This window comes from Lagenorhynchus albirostris, chromosome 3 (genome assembly GCF_949774975.1).
Source record: "Lagenorhynchus albirostris chromosome 3, mLagAlb1.1, whole genome shotgun sequence".
Classification (NCBI taxonomy): Eukaryota; Metazoa; Chordata; class Mammalia; order Artiodactyla; family Delphinidae; genus Lagenorhynchus; species Lagenorhynchus albirostris.
This window is the reverse complement of record NC_083097.1, coordinates 132,610,400-132,628,722: the sequence shown is the minus strand read 5'-3', so window position 1 is coordinate 132,628,722 and position 18,323 is coordinate 132,610,400. Positions and strand designations below refer to the sequence as shown.

The 18,323-nt window shown below is 44.1% G+C and overlaps 1 protein-coding gene across 1 annotated transcript in view; it reads right to left on the bottom strand.

Moving 5' to 3' along the window:
- Positions 1-635: 635 nt before the first annotated feature.
- Positions 636-18,323, bottom strand: part of CYFIP2 (cytoplasmic FMR1 interacting protein 2) — a 131,509-nt gene continuing 113,821 nt past the window's right edge. Inside the window, exons 27-31 of the mRNA XM_060144126.1 lie at positions 13,330-13,402; positions 12,780-12,874; positions 7,048-7,286; positions 5,908-6,055; positions 636-3,656 (exon numbers count right to left, since the gene is read on the bottom strand). Of these exons, the coding sequence (XP_060000109.1) occupies positions 3,489-3,656; positions 5,908-6,055; positions 7,048-7,286; positions 12,780-12,874; positions 13,330-13,402 (723 nt within the window). The 3' untranslated portion in view covers positions 636-3,488. The remainder of the gene's footprint in view (positions 3,657-5,907; positions 6,056-7,047; positions 7,287-12,779; positions 12,875-13,329; positions 13,403-18,323) is intronic.

Genomic DNA, 18,323 nt, shown 5'->3' with positions numbered 1-18,323 from the left:
TATTTTCATACTAAGTGAAGTCAGACAGAGAAAGACAAATATCATATGATTTCACTTATATGTGAAATCTAAAAAAAAGATACAAATGAACTTATTTACAAAACATAGACATAGAAAACAAATTTATGATTACCAATGTGGGGAGGGAGGAAGGAATAAATTAGGAGTTTGGGATTAACAGATACACACTACCATATATAAAACAGAAAAATAACAAACACCTGTATAGCACAGGGAACTATATTCAATACCTTGTAACACTCTATAATGGAAAAGAATCTGAAAAAGGATATATATGTGTAACTGAATCACTTTGCTGTACACCTAAAACTAACACATTGTAAATCAACTACACTTCAATTAAAAAAATAAAAAACAAACAACAACAAAAAAACCCCCCAAAACAAAACTAGGGATATAGTTTGTAGAGTTACACTGTCAGACTATGAATCCCCTAGGCTCAGGAACCATTTCCGATATCTTGCCCAGTGCAAGTCAATTTGTAAAGATTTAATTCCCCCAGTGAGAAAGGAAAACAAGCCATTAGTTTAGGGCGCAATGTGCTTTGTCTTCTTTATCTTTATCTTCCTCCATTCTCTTTCAGGTCGTATCCTTAGTCATCAGTTTTCATGTGGCCTTCCACAGATCAACGACGACTAGAATATGACCCAGAATCAAGACAAGATGCTCATTTCACTAGTTTGGAAGCAGTTTTAATGGAGATGGAAATGTTTATCAACTCAACACAGGTACCCCAAAATACAAAGCAAAATATCATCTTCAGCTGCATAGCAAATATGATTTAAGAATTTAACATCATTATTTGATCACAAGCGTAAATATAAGTCACCATAAATAAATGTAAATTCATTGTACAAAAATCCCCAACAACTCTTAATACAAATATGGTACATTTGACAGTTTCTGAAACAGAATTTTTTTTAACCTTTTAAAACCTAAGTTTTTATTTTTCCTGGTTCTTAGATACACAAAAAATCAAAAGTGGGGGTGGGCAGTAACACCAGGAAGGAAAGAATTATTAAACCCTTTCGGTGTTCGTAAATCAATGCTGCTGGTGAGCCAGGGAAATGAACCGTCTCTCCTAAAGGTGAAGACCTCAATTTACTGGGATCAAATCTCTTGAGGATAATAGGATTCTACCTAGAGGGTCAAATTCAGGGCTATGGATGCAGGGTGGGAGGGGTGGACTGTTGAAATAGCAATCTCATCCAACCGGTGATCCAAATCTCCGCAAAGCAATGGTCAAGGATTTAGAATGATCTCCAGGACTTAATAGCCAGACTTAATCTGAAAGAGTGAGCCAGCTACTGTTCCCAGACAGGAGTGAAGACTCGGAAGGCTCTGGAGCTTAGAAATTTTATGTGGGTTTTGAAGGTGAGTTTTACCTGGTGGTTCTCCCATGTCGTGTAATGCCTCACTTTTGCCTTTGGGATACATCTATGGTCATCAAGAAGAAAAAAATGAGAAATCAGAATAGGAAGTGGCAGCTCCAGACAGGAGGATCTGACAGCTTCCACCCTGACTCACTTTCCTTCCCAGCAAATATTTTCTTTCATGGCTCAGAGGGAGCTCAAAGCCCAAGGGTAGCAGTGCAGGGGGCCTCTACAGCAGTGGTCCTCAGACTTTCATGTGCAACAGAACAATCCAGCTTGTGGCAAGTGCAGATTTCTTGACCCTGCTCCCAGAGCTGTAGAATCAATGGGTGTGAGATGGGGCCCAGGAATCTGCATTAAACGTGCTAATCTTAGGAGGTCCTGATGTATGTGGCCTTTGGATCATATTTTGGCGAGCCCCACCTCTCTCCTCCCTGGTGAGCATGAGTGGGTAACACAAATCTCTTGCTATGGACACTTCTTTGCTCTTGCCATGGGGTTGAAGTGGGCCATCTGGTTAATGGCAACCATATCCATTCATCTGCCCTGAGGGAGGAGATCATTACTGTTCTATTTTCTCTCTTTCTTTTCCTTCCTGGGCCGGGGGAGAAATATCCAATGTCTCACTTCATATGTTCTTACAAGCTCAGGGTCACAGATTCCCTTTGATGATGAGGTGCTCTGCAATGAGAAATTCACTTCCCAAAGGCTTCCATCCTTCTAAACAGTCTCCCCATGCTTGGTAGGAGATTCTGCAGGGAATTTTGGTTCAGGGAAAAGGAAGTAGACACGTCCCTTTGAGATATACCCCATACCTCAAAATCTAAGTTAAGAAACATCAAGGAAGTTGACAGCCAAAGATAAAATGTCTCCGGAATCTTTCAGCTTCTAGGACAACAAAAGTCCTGATTCACTAGAACAGGATTCCTCTTTGGGGTATATTTTGGTATTAAAAGCTCGTTGACAAGTATTATTTATATTCCTTACCTCCTTGACCCCAAGATGTTTCTGGCTTCTATTAAAATAACCCTTTAATATTTTCTTTCTTGTGACAGTTTTCCTTGATGAGAGATTCTGTGCCAAGAAGTGGCCCCTAATTTGGTCGCTGGCTAATGCTGTGGGCAGTGCATGCCTGGCCTGTTCAAAGCTGTAGCCCCAGTGTCCATTACCCTGTGCAACTTGGTGCTCACTAAGCATTTGCTCAATGAATAAAGGACCCTCTCACCATCAAGCTGATGAGGTGGTCTAATAGCTTTCTGTTTTGGACTATGGAATCCCTGGCTGTGTTCTTAAATACTGCTTCTACATAGCTGTTCTGACCATCTTCTTACCCCAATTCTACTCACCCATTCCAGTTGTGAATGCATTTCTGAATTCTCTCTAGGAGTGCCCTCAGAGGGGAGTCAGAATGTGGTTTTGGGAGTCCATGGAAGGTCAAAGGCAACACCACAACACCATCTACCATGGTACCAATACCAGGAACCTCGTCTCCCATTCACCATGGCTCTCAGCGCCTGGTCCAGGAGTATTCTTGGTGGTAGAATCCCTGGCGTCCAGAGCAGAAGAAGATGCCATCTTGGGAAGTGGAGGGAGGGAGCCAGAGGAGGTGAAGATGCTAGGAAGTGGAAGCATGGACAGGCTGACATCTTGGGGCATCACCACACTCTTTTCTCCATCTCTAAGACTTCAGTCCTGGGGTGGCACGTGGGCATTGGGCTGGAGGTCTCCATCTGAGGAGGAGGTCTTGGGAAGCAACCACAGATGTAGGGGACCACGAGATGGAGAAAGGGTAAAACTAGGGCTCTTAACACAGCTGAGGGAAAAAAAAGTAAAAAAGAAAAAAGCATACACTGCCCTGTTTCTTTTCTTTTCTTTTCTTTTTTTTTCCATTTACACTATGGAGAAACCACCATGGAGATGTTGTGGGAGAGCATGCACAGGCCCAGCCCTCAGGAGGTGCAGATGTGTTTGGGGAGGTTCTTGTTTCCTTCCAGGTCCACCCCAGACACTGTCCAGTCAGACCCTGTTGCAGGCTGGTTGTGGCTTTCTCTCTCCTGCTTCTCCTCCAGGTCGAGGGTTTGCAGGACCTTCCGCCTAGCAGGTGGTGGCCAGGGACTGGTGGATGGGTGGTTGGAAGCAGCGCACATGCTCCACAGTGGAACTGTCCGTCTCCACGGACTTCATGTACTTATTCAGGATGGCAAAAACCTCATTGTTCAAGATCTGGTACTTCCTGATCCTGTCTGCCATCTTCTTCAGGGGCTGTAGAAGGACAGGGACGTGCAGGTTAGGGATGGGAGGAGGGGACAGAGAAATCAAGAGAAAGGGAAGAATTCAGTTGAGGGTGGGGTCCAGGGTCCTGATGCTTCAATGATCATGCCACTCTCTTGCTTAAAGGCCTTCTATGGGTGCCCAGAGCTTGACAGTGAAATGTGAACTTGACCATAAAACGCTTTGAGTTTCAAAACTTACCACAAAGCTGTAGTAATCAAAACATGTGGTTCTAGCATGAAGACAGACATATGGACCAATGAAACAGACAGCCCAGATATAAACCCTTTCATATATGGTCAAATGATTTCTGACAAGGGTGCCCACAACATTCAATGGAACAAGAATGGTCTCTTCAATAGACGGTGCTGGGAAAACTGGATATCCACACACAGAAGTTGTTGGATTCTTACTTTACACCATATACAAAACATTAGCTCAAAATGGATTAAAGACCTAAACATGAGAGTGAAAACTATAAAACTCTTAGAAGAAAACAGGAAAAGCGTTACGACATTGAGTTTGGCAATGATTTCTTGGATATGACACCAAAGCACAGGTAATAAATAATAAATTGGAATACATCAAAATTAAAAACTTATTTGCATTAAAGGACACTATCAACAGAGTGAAAAGGTGACCCAAAGAATGAAGGAAAACATTTTCAAATCATATATCTGATAAGGGATTAATATCCAGAATATAGAAAGAACACCCGCAATTAAATAACAGCAAAACAAACAAACAAACAAAAAAAACAAGCCAAATGACCCAACTAAAAAGTGAGCAAAACACTTGAATAGACATTCCTCCAAAGAAGATAAACACATAGCCAATAAGCACATGAAAAGATGCTAATATCACTAATTGCTAAGGAAATGTGAATCAAAACCACAATGAGATACCACTTCACACACATTAAAATGGCTATTTCCAAAGATACACAGAAAATAACAAGTGCTGGGGAAGATATAGAGAAACTGGAACTCCTGTGCATTGCTGGTGGGAATGTAAAATGGTGTGGTCACTATGGAAAACAGTATGGTGGTCCTCAAAACATTAAAATCAGAATTACCACATGATCCAGCAATTCCAATTTTAGGTATATACCCCAAAGCAATGAAAGCAGGGTCTTGAACAGTTATTTGTACACTCATGATCACAGCAGCACGATTCACAACAGCCAAAATGCGGGAGCAACTCAAGCGTCCATCGACAGATGAATGGATAAACAAAATGCGGTGTATACGTACAACGGAATATTATTCAGCCTTTAAAGGAAGGAAATACTGACATGCTACAACAGGGTGAGCCTTGAACACATTATGCTGAGTGAGAATTCCACTTATACGAAGTACCTCTAGAGCAGTCAAACTCACAGAGAAAGAAGGTGGAAGGGTGGTTACCAGAGGCTGAGGGGAGGGAGAATGGCGAGTTACTGTTTCCTAGGCACAGAGTTTCAGCTGGGGAAGATGAAAAGTTCTGAAGATGGAGGTGGTGATGGTTGCGTAACAAGGTGAGTGAATTTAATGCAGTAAACAGTTAAAGATAGCTAAAACAGCAAATTTTATGTTACGTATGTTCTACCTCAAAGCAAACAAAAAACCTTTGAGGTGGCTCCTGCCTCTTTCTCCTCTCAGCAGGTCCTGCAGACCCACCCTCTGTTCCAGCCATACATCTTCATGCCTCTGTGCCTTTGCTCTAGCTGTTCCCTCTGCCTAGAACATTCTCCCCATCCTGCACCCCATTTTCTGCCTGGCTATTTGCAGCTGGTCATTCTGGACTTTGCCCAAGCATCGCCTCTAGGGGGAGCCTTCTGAGGCCCCTGCCCAGCCCCTCAGCCTGCTTTAGACAGCCCTTCTTGATGCTCCCGCAGCAGCCTTGCCTGCCCGACACACGACAGCGGCGCTCACCCCATCCCCGTGGCTGCACAACTTTCGTGTTGAGTCAGAGTTTGTGCAGATGACGAAGCAGCATTAGCAGAGTCTGACTGGCACAGGGAAGGTGTGTTTCAGGTCTGGAGGCTGGCCCTGCCCTGCGGGGTGATGTGATTCATCCCAGTGGGTTACGAGCCAGCGACTCACGGCTTCTTACGAGAAGGTCACCAGCTGCTGAATCTCTGTACCTACCTGCTGCGGTGTGGGGAGCTGGCCTCCGTAAGCAGCTCACCCTCCTCTGCTGATGAAAGGCCTGCTGGTCAGGCCCGGCCCCCACTCCCAGGACCCAGCCACGAGCTGCTTACCACATTCTTAATGATTTCATCCTTCCCGTCCTGCCTCTGTACTTTCAGCAGGTGGTAACAGAAGTCGAACAGGTCGAAGCGACGCTGCTGGCCCAGCAGGACGATGATGGAGCAGCCAGCCCAGTTCAGGCCATCTCCGAAACACTGCCTGGGAGTGGGAGAGGAAGCAGCTGGAGTGAGAAGCAGGAGGCAGAGGGGGAAGGGACCCTCATCTTGGACCAGCAGTACAGCTAGTGAGCTGGCTCACCTCTGGGCCAATTCTCTTAATCTGTAGAATGGGTACAAGGGAAGCTGTGAGTGTGGACTCATTTGTTCCTGGGACTGTGGTTATATTATAAGCCCTGCTAGCCATAAAGAGGTGTCAGTCTGTCGCCCCACTAATGTAAGAAAAATCAGCTTTGAAGAAGACAAATTTGCAAGAAAAAAAATCCAACCAGCCTTTGAGATTTATGTAGCCAGTTAGAATTCTGATGAAGCTCTGTCTTGGCTCTGGAAAGGAACCAGAGGAACACCTGGGAGGGGAAGGGTGGTTTCAAACCATCTCTGTTCTACGACTCCTGGAGCTCTGCTGGGGTGAGCGGTGAGATCTTAATACCAAGCCCTCGCCAGAGCTCCCCCCCCCCCGCCCCTTCCATAGGCCCAGCTTCTAGTCCCGTGAAGACAGGCCCTGAGAGGTCCAAGGCCCCGATGTGCACACACTCCATGTCTGTCTTCAACCACTTGGAGCTTTCCCTGTGGGGTCCCCTTCTCCCCTCTAAGAGCTGAATCCTAAGCAGTGTTCCAGCTCAGCTGTCGTCTGTGAATTAAATTCCTATAATCCACTTGTCTCTCTTCATGGGCATCTGTTGTCCTTCCTGCCCTCGCTGCCAAGGGACCTCACTCGATGCACCTTATATCTATTTTCTAGTCTTCTCTTGGCCCTGTCAACCCCACATACCAGGAACTGTCTACTTTTGCTCTGCACAGATGCATGTCCGGCACCTAGAACCCTGACCGACATACAGCACGTGCTCAACAAACCGTTGTTGGACAACCCCGCCCCTGCCCTCCTTTCTGGCTGAGCTCTGGCTGCCCGATGGCTCTTCGGGTGGGGGATGAGCAGGTTGGGGGGGCAACCCCACCTTCCCTGGGGCTACTCACTCAGCTGTGAACTCGTTGGTCCCCACGGGGATGCAGTAGACGAACTGCATGGCACTCCACAGCCGGTGGAACTCCACGCACTCGTCGACGTGCATGACGCCGTTGGTGGGCGGGGGGCCCCGCCAGATGGGGTCCTGCAGGTAGCTCCGGATGCGGGTCAGGATGACCTCGAACATGGACAGGCCGCAGCACAGCCGCTCCTTGGTCAGGAGGTCGCCCTCCCGAGCGATGGCGATTTGCTGGGAATGGGAGAGTACATACACCTGCCAGTCACATCTCAGACCCCATTTTCTACCTCTCACCCGATATTCCCAAACCCCAGAGCCGGCTGCATCTGTAATTCATTCACCAGAACTGCGGTCTTGCCCAGAGCAGGGCACTAACTTTATAAACCTGAGTTCAATCGCAGGGGGAAGTCTTGGGGTGTAAAATCGAGGAGCCATTGCTAGAGGAATAGTATAAAAAAATTTCAATCCACCCATATAATGAAATGCTAGGTAGCCTTTGAAAAGACTGAGATGATGCTACTACTAGCACTATTGCTACTACTGTACTGTTACTACTACTAGCACACACTCACTGTGTGTGTAATACACCAGGCCCTGTTCTATGCATTCGTTAAGTACTTACCTTATTTACTCCTTACATAAACCCCATGAAGAAGATGCCATTATTATCCCCATTTTATTGAAGAAGAAACTGAGGTTCAGAGAGGCAGTCAGTGAGTGGAAACGTTGGGATTTGAATCCTAGTAGTCTAGAGCTGTGGATTAAATCGTTAAGTGAATAGAGCAAGTTGCAGAAGAGGACGTATACTACAATCCTATTAAAAGACATCAGTAACACAATCCCACAGACAGACACACAAAACTGTACGCATGTATGTGTGTGGGGGGGTGAGAGTGTAAAACATTCTAGAAGGATTAACATCAGTTGTGGGAACAGATGGGCTTGGAGAAGCAGGTGGGGTTTTCACTTTTTACTATAAATACTTCTGTACAGTTGAATGTGCTACAATAAGCATATGTTACTCTTAAAAATTTGTCGCTGATTTTACAGATTATTCCTCCCGTTAGAAGTTCTCTGACCACTGTTAACAATCTTCCTTAATAATTTAAACTGGCTTCTCATATGGCATCTGGTTACTACATCTCTAATAATCAGCCAGCTAGACTAGTAATTCGAAACACATTACCGTCTGCAGGAGCAGAAAATATCTAGGGGTAGAGGTCTCAAAGCCATGTGCAAAGATAACAGATATTAACATCTAAGGTCAAAGTACAATCTCCAAATTTAGGGACAAAGCTTAAGAGGGCCGGCTTCAGAGACAGAGAGGTCCACAGGGCACTCCTGGGATCAGTTCCCCAGAGGGCGGGCCCGCCCGAGAGCTCAGTGTACAGTGTGGCTGGGTGGAGTCTGCCTGCCGGCTCCCTGCACGCTCCCCACACCCTACAGCCCCTAGAAAGAGGGCAGCCTCAATTAAATTAATCCATGAAGGGAAGTAAATCAGGAAACACCAGCGCTGGAGCCCTTTAGGAATGTGGGTCAGGAGTGTAGCTGTCATGACAGCTATAAACTGAAAGAAGTCTAGGACGAAAACCGTGAGTTGGGGAAGAAGAGCTTCCGACCTGTGTTTCGAACACAAGAGGGAACCCTGATTCACGGTGACTCATCTTGATTCTGGTGGCAGAGAAAGATCGCTCCAGCGCAGAGAAGCTGCCACAGTTAGCTAGAAACACTTCTTTTCAAAAACCCTGACCCCAGTGCTTGACTCTGTTCTCACCAGGCAACTCCCTGTGGTAGTATCTGGACCCTGACAGGGCTCTCCACTTTAGAGAGTGCCTGGTACAGCGAAGATGCTCAGTAAATAAAGAACCCACGTTTGTTCTCGAGCCATGATTATTCTCCTTCAGAAATTAATACAGAGAGTTCTGGCTTACTAGTTAACCTGTGCATTTAGTTAGTCTGTATCAGTCCTCAGGGCCTGACAACTGTGGGAGGACCTAAAGAATTAGCAACAGGGTTTATAAACCTGCAGACAGATTCTGAACTCTAATGACCCCCCCCAACCAGAGCCAACCAAAGGGCCTTGACTGAAATGGTTAGGGTGGTTAGGGGCTTTGCCCCTTTCCTGAAAAACTGTTTACCTTTATGGGTTTTCCTATGAGCTACAAGAGTAAAATCTGGAAAAAAAATTGTAAAAATGTTATAAGAAAATAAAAATCTCCCATAAATCCCATCACCCACAGATGAGCTTTCTTAAAATACTTACGTATGATTTATTTGTGTTTATGTATGTGAGCGTGTATATGTATCTATTTTAACACAGTTTGGGTCACACTATCTACATTGCTTTTTTCTCTTAAGATACTGGTACTAAAAATAAATTTCCTTTAGTATATTCAGTAATATGGTTTTTTAATGGCTACATAAAATGGCCATTGACATACGTCATTTATTTAGTTCTCTATTCCTGTTGGTTATTTTAAATTGCTCGCAAGTTTTCATCATTATAGACAACTCGTAAGTAATTATCCTTATATATTACACTTTTTGAGCTTCTCTCTGGTTATCTTCTTAGGATAAAATCCTAGAACTGTTCAGTCAAAGAGTATAAGCAGTTTTAAAAGGCTTTTGTTACATAGTGACAAATTAGTCCCAAGAAAAGCTGAACCACTGTACACCTGTCTGTGTCAAGTCTGTTCCTTGTGCCTTTAGCAGTTACTTCATTATCATGAAGAAAAGTTCTTAGCCAACTTGCGAAATGAAGAGCTATATCCTTCTCTTTCACGTTTCATTGATCACTGGTAAAGCGGAACACTTTTTCTCCTGTTTGTTGGCATTTATATTTCTTAGGCTGTGAGTTTTCTTTCATGCCCTTTTTTCTTTCTTTTTGCTTTTAATTAATTATTTATTTATTTTTGGCTGCACTGGGTCTTCGTTGCTGCACGTGGGCTTTCTCTAGTTGCGGTGAGCGGGGGCTACTCTTCGTTGCGGTGCGTGGGCTTCTCATTGCAGTGGCTTCTCTTGTTGCAGAGCACGGGCTCTAGGCACTCAGGCTTCAGTAGCTGTGGCACACGGACTCAGTAGTTGTGGCTTGCGGGCTCTAGAGCGCTGCGTCAGTAGTTGCGGCACGCGGGCTTAGTTGCTCCATGGCATATGGGATCTTCCTGGACCAGGGCTCAAACCCGTGTCCCCTGCACTGGCAGGCGTATTCTTAACCACCGCGCCACCAGGGAAGCCCTTTTTTTTCTTTTGATATGAGTGTCCTTCTAATCTGAAAAAGTGCACTAAAGATTGTTTGTTGCATATACCCTCAATCTGTGACTTTGTGTTTCATATATATATATATATATATATATATACACACTATGTGTGTATGTTTAACATAAATTTTAGCCATTTCTGTTCCACTCAGTGGGGAATTTTTTTCTCTCTCTTCCTGCCATTCTTTTCTGAGTTAACAAGGGTATAGAAAAAGCGTCTGTGAAATCATGTGGAAACATATTTCTGCATGGAGTACTTTGATTACATTTAGGTTACTTTGGAGAAAAATATCTCCATGCTCGCTCTTTCCTTTCTGTTTTTTAGAAGCTTTTTACTTATTTGTTTATCACAGTGATTGTGAAAGGCAGCTCAGCTAAAAAGACAAAACAGCTATTCGCCCATTTTATAGATGGGAAAACAAAGACCAAGATATTAAATGTCTAGCACTAGATTATGCAACAATTCAGGGGTAAAGCTGGAAAGAGGAGTCCTTCAACTCCCTGACAGAACATTAATTCATGATAGCACTGGGCAACAAACCAGGTCACCTCAATTTTTCCTAGAAACAAATACAAGCAATGCAATACAGTTAAACTCTCCCAACATTAAACATGTAGCAGAATTTCCCTGTCACCGACCTAGAAGTTATGTGAGTTCCCTGAACCCCAGCAAGCTTGGACGTTCATATTTTAAAAATGTTTCTCTGGTCTACAGGAGGACTAAGTTTTGGACTATTTCTTAAGGGCTGGGAGACTTATAAAACTGGCATTTCCTCTCCGGCAGAATGTCTAGGCTTTTGTTTGTTAAACATCAGCATTTGACAAATTGAGATTTCTATCAGTCCCAAGGAAATAGTGTTCAGCAGAACAGGGAAGGAATTCACAGACTTCTAAGTGGAAACACATGCCGAAGCCTGGGTGTGAGAGGCCAGATTCTTGTAGGATGACACCAACAGTGGAGCAGACACATTTATATGTCGCTGGCTTGGGGGATTTCTCCCTAGAAGGCAATCTTTAGAGGATCTCCTGTGTTCAGCCCCGGAAGGCCAAAAAAGAAAATGTGCATATTTCACAGTATCTACATTCTCTCTGTGGTGACTAAAGAACCCAAATGTCACTAAATGTTTAGTCACTGTTTTCAGTAGGAGGTGGGTGGCCTGCAGGGGGTGTGGCTGGGGCTGCTCATCAGTGTGACACCTGGGCAGACGGGGCCCTGTCATGGGCTCCAACACTTGCCACGTTTTTCGAGAGAAGAGGCCGCCTTCCGCCCTCTGCGGAGGATGAGAATTCTGATTCATGAGCTTTTGTGATGATAGGAGAGAGGACCTTAGGGATGCTAGTCCAAGAGCGGATCTGAATTCTAAACCTTTTCAACAGTCGGTTTTGGGTTTTGTGAAACGGAACAAGCCATACTGGCTTGTCTCGCTGCAGTGCCCTGTTTTCTCTTCTTCCTGAATTCCTACCCTGATCCGTGCCCTGCCCCACCACCAAATGCTTGATTCAACTTGAATCAACTTGAAAGGAGACAGCACATGCTGTTTGTTTCATCCCTTTCCCCCTCCAAAGTGTCTTCTTTCCTGACTGCCTGCACGGTTTGTGAGTTCTCCAAAGGCAGGGGTCCTGTTTTACTCATCTCCATGTTCAGGTTTGTAAAAATGAGTTTTAATTACAGATTTAACACCTGAGCTCATTCACCGTCAAAAATATTAGAACATTACAGATAAAGCTGCCTTCTTTGATCTCCCCACCCATCTCTGTCCCTTTCATCTTTCTTCAGAGGTTGCCACCATTATGAACTGGGTGTTTTTCATTCCCTAGGAAAAGTTTTACTTAATATGGTTTTTTGATATGTGTTTAAAAAAATACAAATAGCATCACACTCCATGACCTGTAGTGCAACTTGCTTTATTCACCTAACCATGTGTTTATGGCCTGTCCACACTGATGCATCTAGATCTGATTTTTTTCTTTTCATTATTATGTAGCAGGTATTCATCATTTGAATGATTTTACCACATTTTATTTAGTCAACACTCTACTGATTGACATTTAGGTTGTTTCCAGTTTTTTGCTTTAACAAACAATGCCGTGGTAAACATCTTGTGTTCCTGTAAGAGTTTTTTTTTTAGCAAAGATACCCAGAGATGAACTGCCGGTTCACAGGGCATACGGTTCTAATTCTGAGAGATAACTCAGCAGAATTCTTAATACCTAACGGGGAGTGACAGATACTTGTCTGACTTCCTTCTTTCTTGGCAGGATAGATGATACTGGGTGCAGGCCTGAGAGTCAACAAAACTCATTCGAGACCTGCCCTTGCCACTAACAGGCTGTGTGCTGTTAGACTTTCTGTTTCTCTCTCTGGGCCTCAGTTTCCCCATCTGTACAATGAGGAGGTTGGACCAAATGCTCTCTCTCCCTCTAAAGTTCCTTTTGGTTCTCCGAGTCCGTGACAGGAGGATCGTACCTGAGGGGTCCCCAGCCGCTCTATCAGAGGGACCAGGTGAAGTGGCGCATACTTGGCTTCCAGGCGTTTCATCCGGACCTCCAAACGCTCCCCCTCTGCAAAAGGAACAGTAGGCAGAAAATGAGATTCAGGGCACACCGGGGGAAATGGGGAAGGGAGAGCTCTCAGAGGACCTGGTGACGTATTTGTATTCTAACACTTGGATGGAGCGTGTAGAACTGTTTTCCCTGGTTCTGGCAAGTGTGATCAGGACTCACTACAAGGAAAATGTTCTATTATCTGTGCCCAGCAGTGGAATCATCTACCTCATGGGGTGGTGAGTTCCCCATCACTTGAAGGATTTAGACCAACCAAGCTAGACAGCAACTTACTAGGGATGTTCTAGAAGGACCAAGGCCTGGAGCATTATTTCCAATTCTGTGACTGCCCAATAGCTGTCCAAAGCTCTCACCTTCTCCATTTCTGACCGCACATCTGAGTTTATTGGGATTAAGTGAGCATGAGGTGCAAATTCAGACTGGCCATTTAGCTGCTGTCAGTGGTTTCTTACCTTTGATATAGACTCTAGGCAAGATGTTTTGGAAGGGTGCAGCATGGAGCAAATCACAGACTTCCTCCTGAGACTGAAAATAGAGAAGGAGGGAAAGAAAGAGAAAACCACTTTTATTTTAAACCAGAAAGAATTTTCATTACTAAAAGCTTGAACACTGGAGTCAGCCAGACCTGGGTTCAAATCCTAACACTTCTACTTAACTAGCTGTGGGATCTTAAGCACGTTGCTTAACCTCTCTGAGCCTATTCATTTATCTGCAAAATGAGGATGAGAACAGTACCTATTTTAATGGGTTACTGTGAGGATGAAGTGAGAGAACGTATAGCCTCATAGCACAGACCCTGGACATAATGAGTGTGCAGTACATTTTCATTACAATCTTATAAGGAATTTGTTGAAAGAATTCAAAGTGGCAGTGGGATCAAATAGAGATGATGGACCCAGACTATGTTCATCTGGCTGGCTGTGAGGCCTATGGGCTCAAAGCAGGTAGCTAGACCAATCCTCCAATCCAGTCATACAGGATGCCTCTGTGTGAAGGCCTGGGTCTGGTTGCTTTTCTCCACCCCAGACTCCAACTGGTGAGGGAAGAGGGACTAGGACCCAGACAGGTTTTGATGGGGACTCTTTATGCATAAAAGTAAAGGCTAAAAGCAAACGTGTACTACAAAGCCTGGAGGAGAAAGTTTGGGGGAGGACAGGCCTGGAAGATATGGTCAAATGGGCTTACTGTACCAGGACCAGCTCATGATCACTGGATTTCAGTGACGGGGAAGGGGACCTACACGAGCCACCCTCCACGGGTCTTGGTTTTTCTTCTTTAAACTGTGTGGGGATCTGGATTAGGTAAGATCCAGCCTTCATTCAACTCTGATACTCTTGGCTTCTAAAGAATCTTGAGAAAATCAGGATTGTGAGGGCCCTTGGCTTTCTTAACCAGGCATGGGTAGAACATGGCCATCCTGGAAATCCAGCAGGCCAGCTGCTCAAGAAAGAAACCCCTAAACTCCCTCAGTCTTTGAAGTGAGGATGACAGAAGGAAGACAACTGAACTCTCCAGAGAGACCTGCTTGATCTGACTGTCATTCTCAGTTTCTTAGCCAGAGGGGAAATTTCCTCACTTTCTTAATTAATCTGTTCCTCCCCAAACCAGTAAATTAAGTAACTTGGTCTTTACTGCTATGTCTAAGCTTAGATCCTTTGATTCATCATATAATCTGAAAACTTGCCTATTGATTATTCAGGCTACTCTTCATTCATTAATATGGTGAATTACATGGATTGATTTTTTTTTTGAATTTATTTTTGGCTGCGTTGGGTCTTCATTGCTGCACGTGGGCTTGCTCTAGTTGCGGCGAGCAGGGGCTACTCTTCATTGTGGTGTGCAGGATTCTCATTGCCGTGGCTTCTCTTGTTGTGCAACACAGGCTCTAGGCACGCGGGCTTCAGTAGTTCTGGTGCACTGGCTCAGTAGTGTGGCACACAGGCTTAGTTGCTCCGCGGCATGTGGGATCTTCCCGGACCAGGGCTCGAACCTGTGTCCCCTGCATTGGCAGGTGGATTCTTAATCACTGCACCACCAGGGAAGTCCCTATATGGATTGATTTTTGAATGATGAACCAGCCTTGCATTCTTGGGGTAAACTTCACTTGGTTGTGATGCATTATCCTTCTTCTGTATTGGTGGATTTTATTTGCTAATATTTTTTTGGGGATTTTTACTCTATATACATTAGAGACACTGATTTGGAGTTTTCAAGTGTCGTCGGTGTTGGTATTAGGGGGTAATGCCGACCTCATAAGTTGTAAAGAGTTCTATTTTTTCTATTTTCTGGAATTGTTATTATTTCTTCCTTAAATTTTTGGTATTCTATTTTCTGGAATTTCTATTTTCTGGAATTGTTATTATTTCTTCCTTAAATTTTTGGTAGAATTCACAAGTGAAACCAGCTGTATCTGGAGTTTTCTTCGTTGGAAGTCTTTTTTTTTTTTTAACTAGGTATACAATTTCTTTAGCACATATAGTACTGTTCACGTTATCGATTTTTTTTTAAGTGAGTTTTGGGGTTTTCTGTGACTCAAAGACTTGATTCCTTTCATCTAAATTTAATTTATGGGCTTAGGGTTGCTTGTAGTATGCCTTTATTATCCTTGTGATGTCTGTGAGATCTATAGTGATATCCCTATTTCATACCTGATACTGGTAATTTGTGTCTTCTCTTTTTTTTTTCTTGGTCTGGCTAGAGGTTTATGAATTTTATCGATTTTTTCCCCAAAGAATCAGCTTTTAGTTTCATTTATATTTCCCTATAGTGTTGCTGCTTTCAATGTTGCTGATTTCTGTTCTTATCTTTATTATGTCCATTCTTCTGATTGCTTTGGGTTTAATTTGCTTTTCTTTCTCCAGTTTCTTATGGTGGAAGCCTAGACTACTGATTGAACACCTTACTCTTTGTTAATATACTGTAACATTTAGGCTATTCTTCGATACCTCTAGTAATCAAGAGCTCAGTACTTCTGGAGGCAGCCCAACCCATTTTTGAACAATTCTAATGGTTACAAAGTTTTAAACCAAGGCAGCCTCCCAGTAGTTTCCATTCAAGATCCTTGTTCAGAGTATTACTGAATGTGTTTTTCTAGCCAGATGCTTCAGCTACCCTTCCATCTTTCTCCTCCTTTCAGGGCCGAGCACCTCACAAGAGCTTTCTACCTCTCTCTCCGTTTCCCAGTCTTCACTTCCCTTCACAGCAAACAAAAATATCACGCCCAGCTATAACACGCCATGCCAATGGCTATGACAAAGATTACTGAAGGCTGCTCTGTCACCAAGTTCAATGGATACCTTTCAGTCCTCGTACTATGGCATCTCTAATGTATTAGGCACTGTCTTCCCTCAGTTACTCTGACACTGAGTTCTGTGGTTTCCATTACTTTGATTTCTCCTTTTTAGATTCTTTTGTAGGTTTGGCTTCTAACCACCCTTTGAATGTTGGTTTTCTCCAAGGTCCCTCTTTCTTTTTTTCTCCTCACTTCATTTTACCTACTTTGTCTCACCTACTCCCATGTCTACAAGCACTGCCTTTGATTCACCAGCTCTGTATTTCCAGCCAGGCTTCTCTTTCAAGCTCAAGACTTGGATATCTACCTCCTTACTGGATATTTCCACGGGATATTCCACAGCTCCACATTTCTAAAGCTGACCTTCTTCTCCCCTTCTTATCTGAGGTTCCTTTGCTCCCAGAATGGCACAATAATCTCCTCACCTGCCCAAGTCTAAAACCCGGGGTTCATTTTTCGTCTCTCTTCCTCACGTCCCATGACCAGTAAGTCCTCATGTCTTGGATCCTCTCCACATTTCTCCACATTGACCACAACACTATGAGCTCCTTAAGGGTAGGGATGCCGCCTCTATTTTTACCTTTTATCCCCAGTGCCTAGGACATGATAGTCTCTCAATAATTATTTATTAATGAATGAATATTTGTTATCTCACGTTTCTTAGATGAATAAATGAATTTTTTTATCCACATGACTATCCTCCATATATGAGAATACTATTACATCCATTCATCCAACAAACATTTACTGAGTACCAGGTATTGTTCTAGGCTTTGCAGATATGATGTTGAATGAGATCGCTGTACTCACGTAAATTACATTGTAGTTGAGAGAGATAAAAACAAGTAAAACACACCAGAAAATTTCAGATAGCGGTAAGACACAATAGGGTACCAGGCTAGAGTGACTGGGAGTGGGGAAGGGACTACTTCAGAGAGCGTGGTTAGGGGAAACCTTTTTGAGGGAGTAGATATTTAAGTAGAGAACGGAATAAAGAAGGAGCCAGCCATGTAGATAGGAGGTGAGTGCAGTGGTGCTGAGACAGAGAGTAAGCTGGAGTATAGTGACGCAGGTAGTCATAGTACAGTCTTAGTTCCTAACAGAAGGGAGGGACCAGATCATGCGAGGTCTCATAGTATGGTATGAAGTCTGGAATTTAAGTGCAATGAGGAATTACGCAAGTATTCCAAGAAGAGGATTGGTACACATAGCCCTACTGCCAAGTTTTCTTATCTTTCTTGTTTACTTTTCTTCCAAAATTTTCAGTTGCACCTAGAAATGTCTTCTTACTAGGAAAGTTGCCCCCTTGCATGAATATCAACTTTCTATTTTGTTAATAAAACTGACCTTAGAAGCCACCTTAGGGGATGGAGAAAGGGGAAGAAGGTTTTGGGCCCCCTACAACAAGACCAATGTTGTTGCTTTATTCATTTTACATGATGAGCTTCCACTTCAGATTTCCTTGGGGGAGACAGGAGTGTTCCATTTAGCCCCCCTCTGCACCCTGCGCCTCCCACTCGAGTTTGCAACCTGCAGGACCAGAGGTTCTTTGGGGGTGCTTCCTGTTGTCATGCTTCCTGTGTATTCTCTACCTTGTAATGCCATTTGTTACTGAAGGTGAAGAAAGAGAAGGATGTGGTTTCCTCATAGAGGTGGGAAAGCATTTGCCTGGAAGGTCCCCAAGGATGAGCTATGTGGCCATTTGCATGATGAGGTGGCTACATACCCTGCAACGCCTTTTGTGGAAGGTGCTTGTTTGGCATTCATGAGCTGAGGCCATGGCGACTGATAAAAATGTCCAGTTCAGAGCACACAAAAGCCTGTGTCAGGGATCTGAACAGACTTCTCTGTGGGCACTCAGGCTAATGCACACCACCTTCTCATCCAACCTCTATCCTAAAGGATGGCATCTGGCCTTCCACTCTGCTAGGAACCCACCCAGCCCCTAAACTGTGAAGGCCACCTAGAGCGGGTTTCTTCCCCACTCCCTGTCAGCTCTTTCTGCTCCAGCCACAACAGCTTTCTGTTACTTGAATTCACTGTCTGCATATTCATCACTGAATTTCTGCCTTCTCTCTGGAATGTTCCCTAACCTATCTCTCCCACCCCGCCTCCTCTGCTTAGTAAATTCCCACTTTTTTTTGAAATTAATTT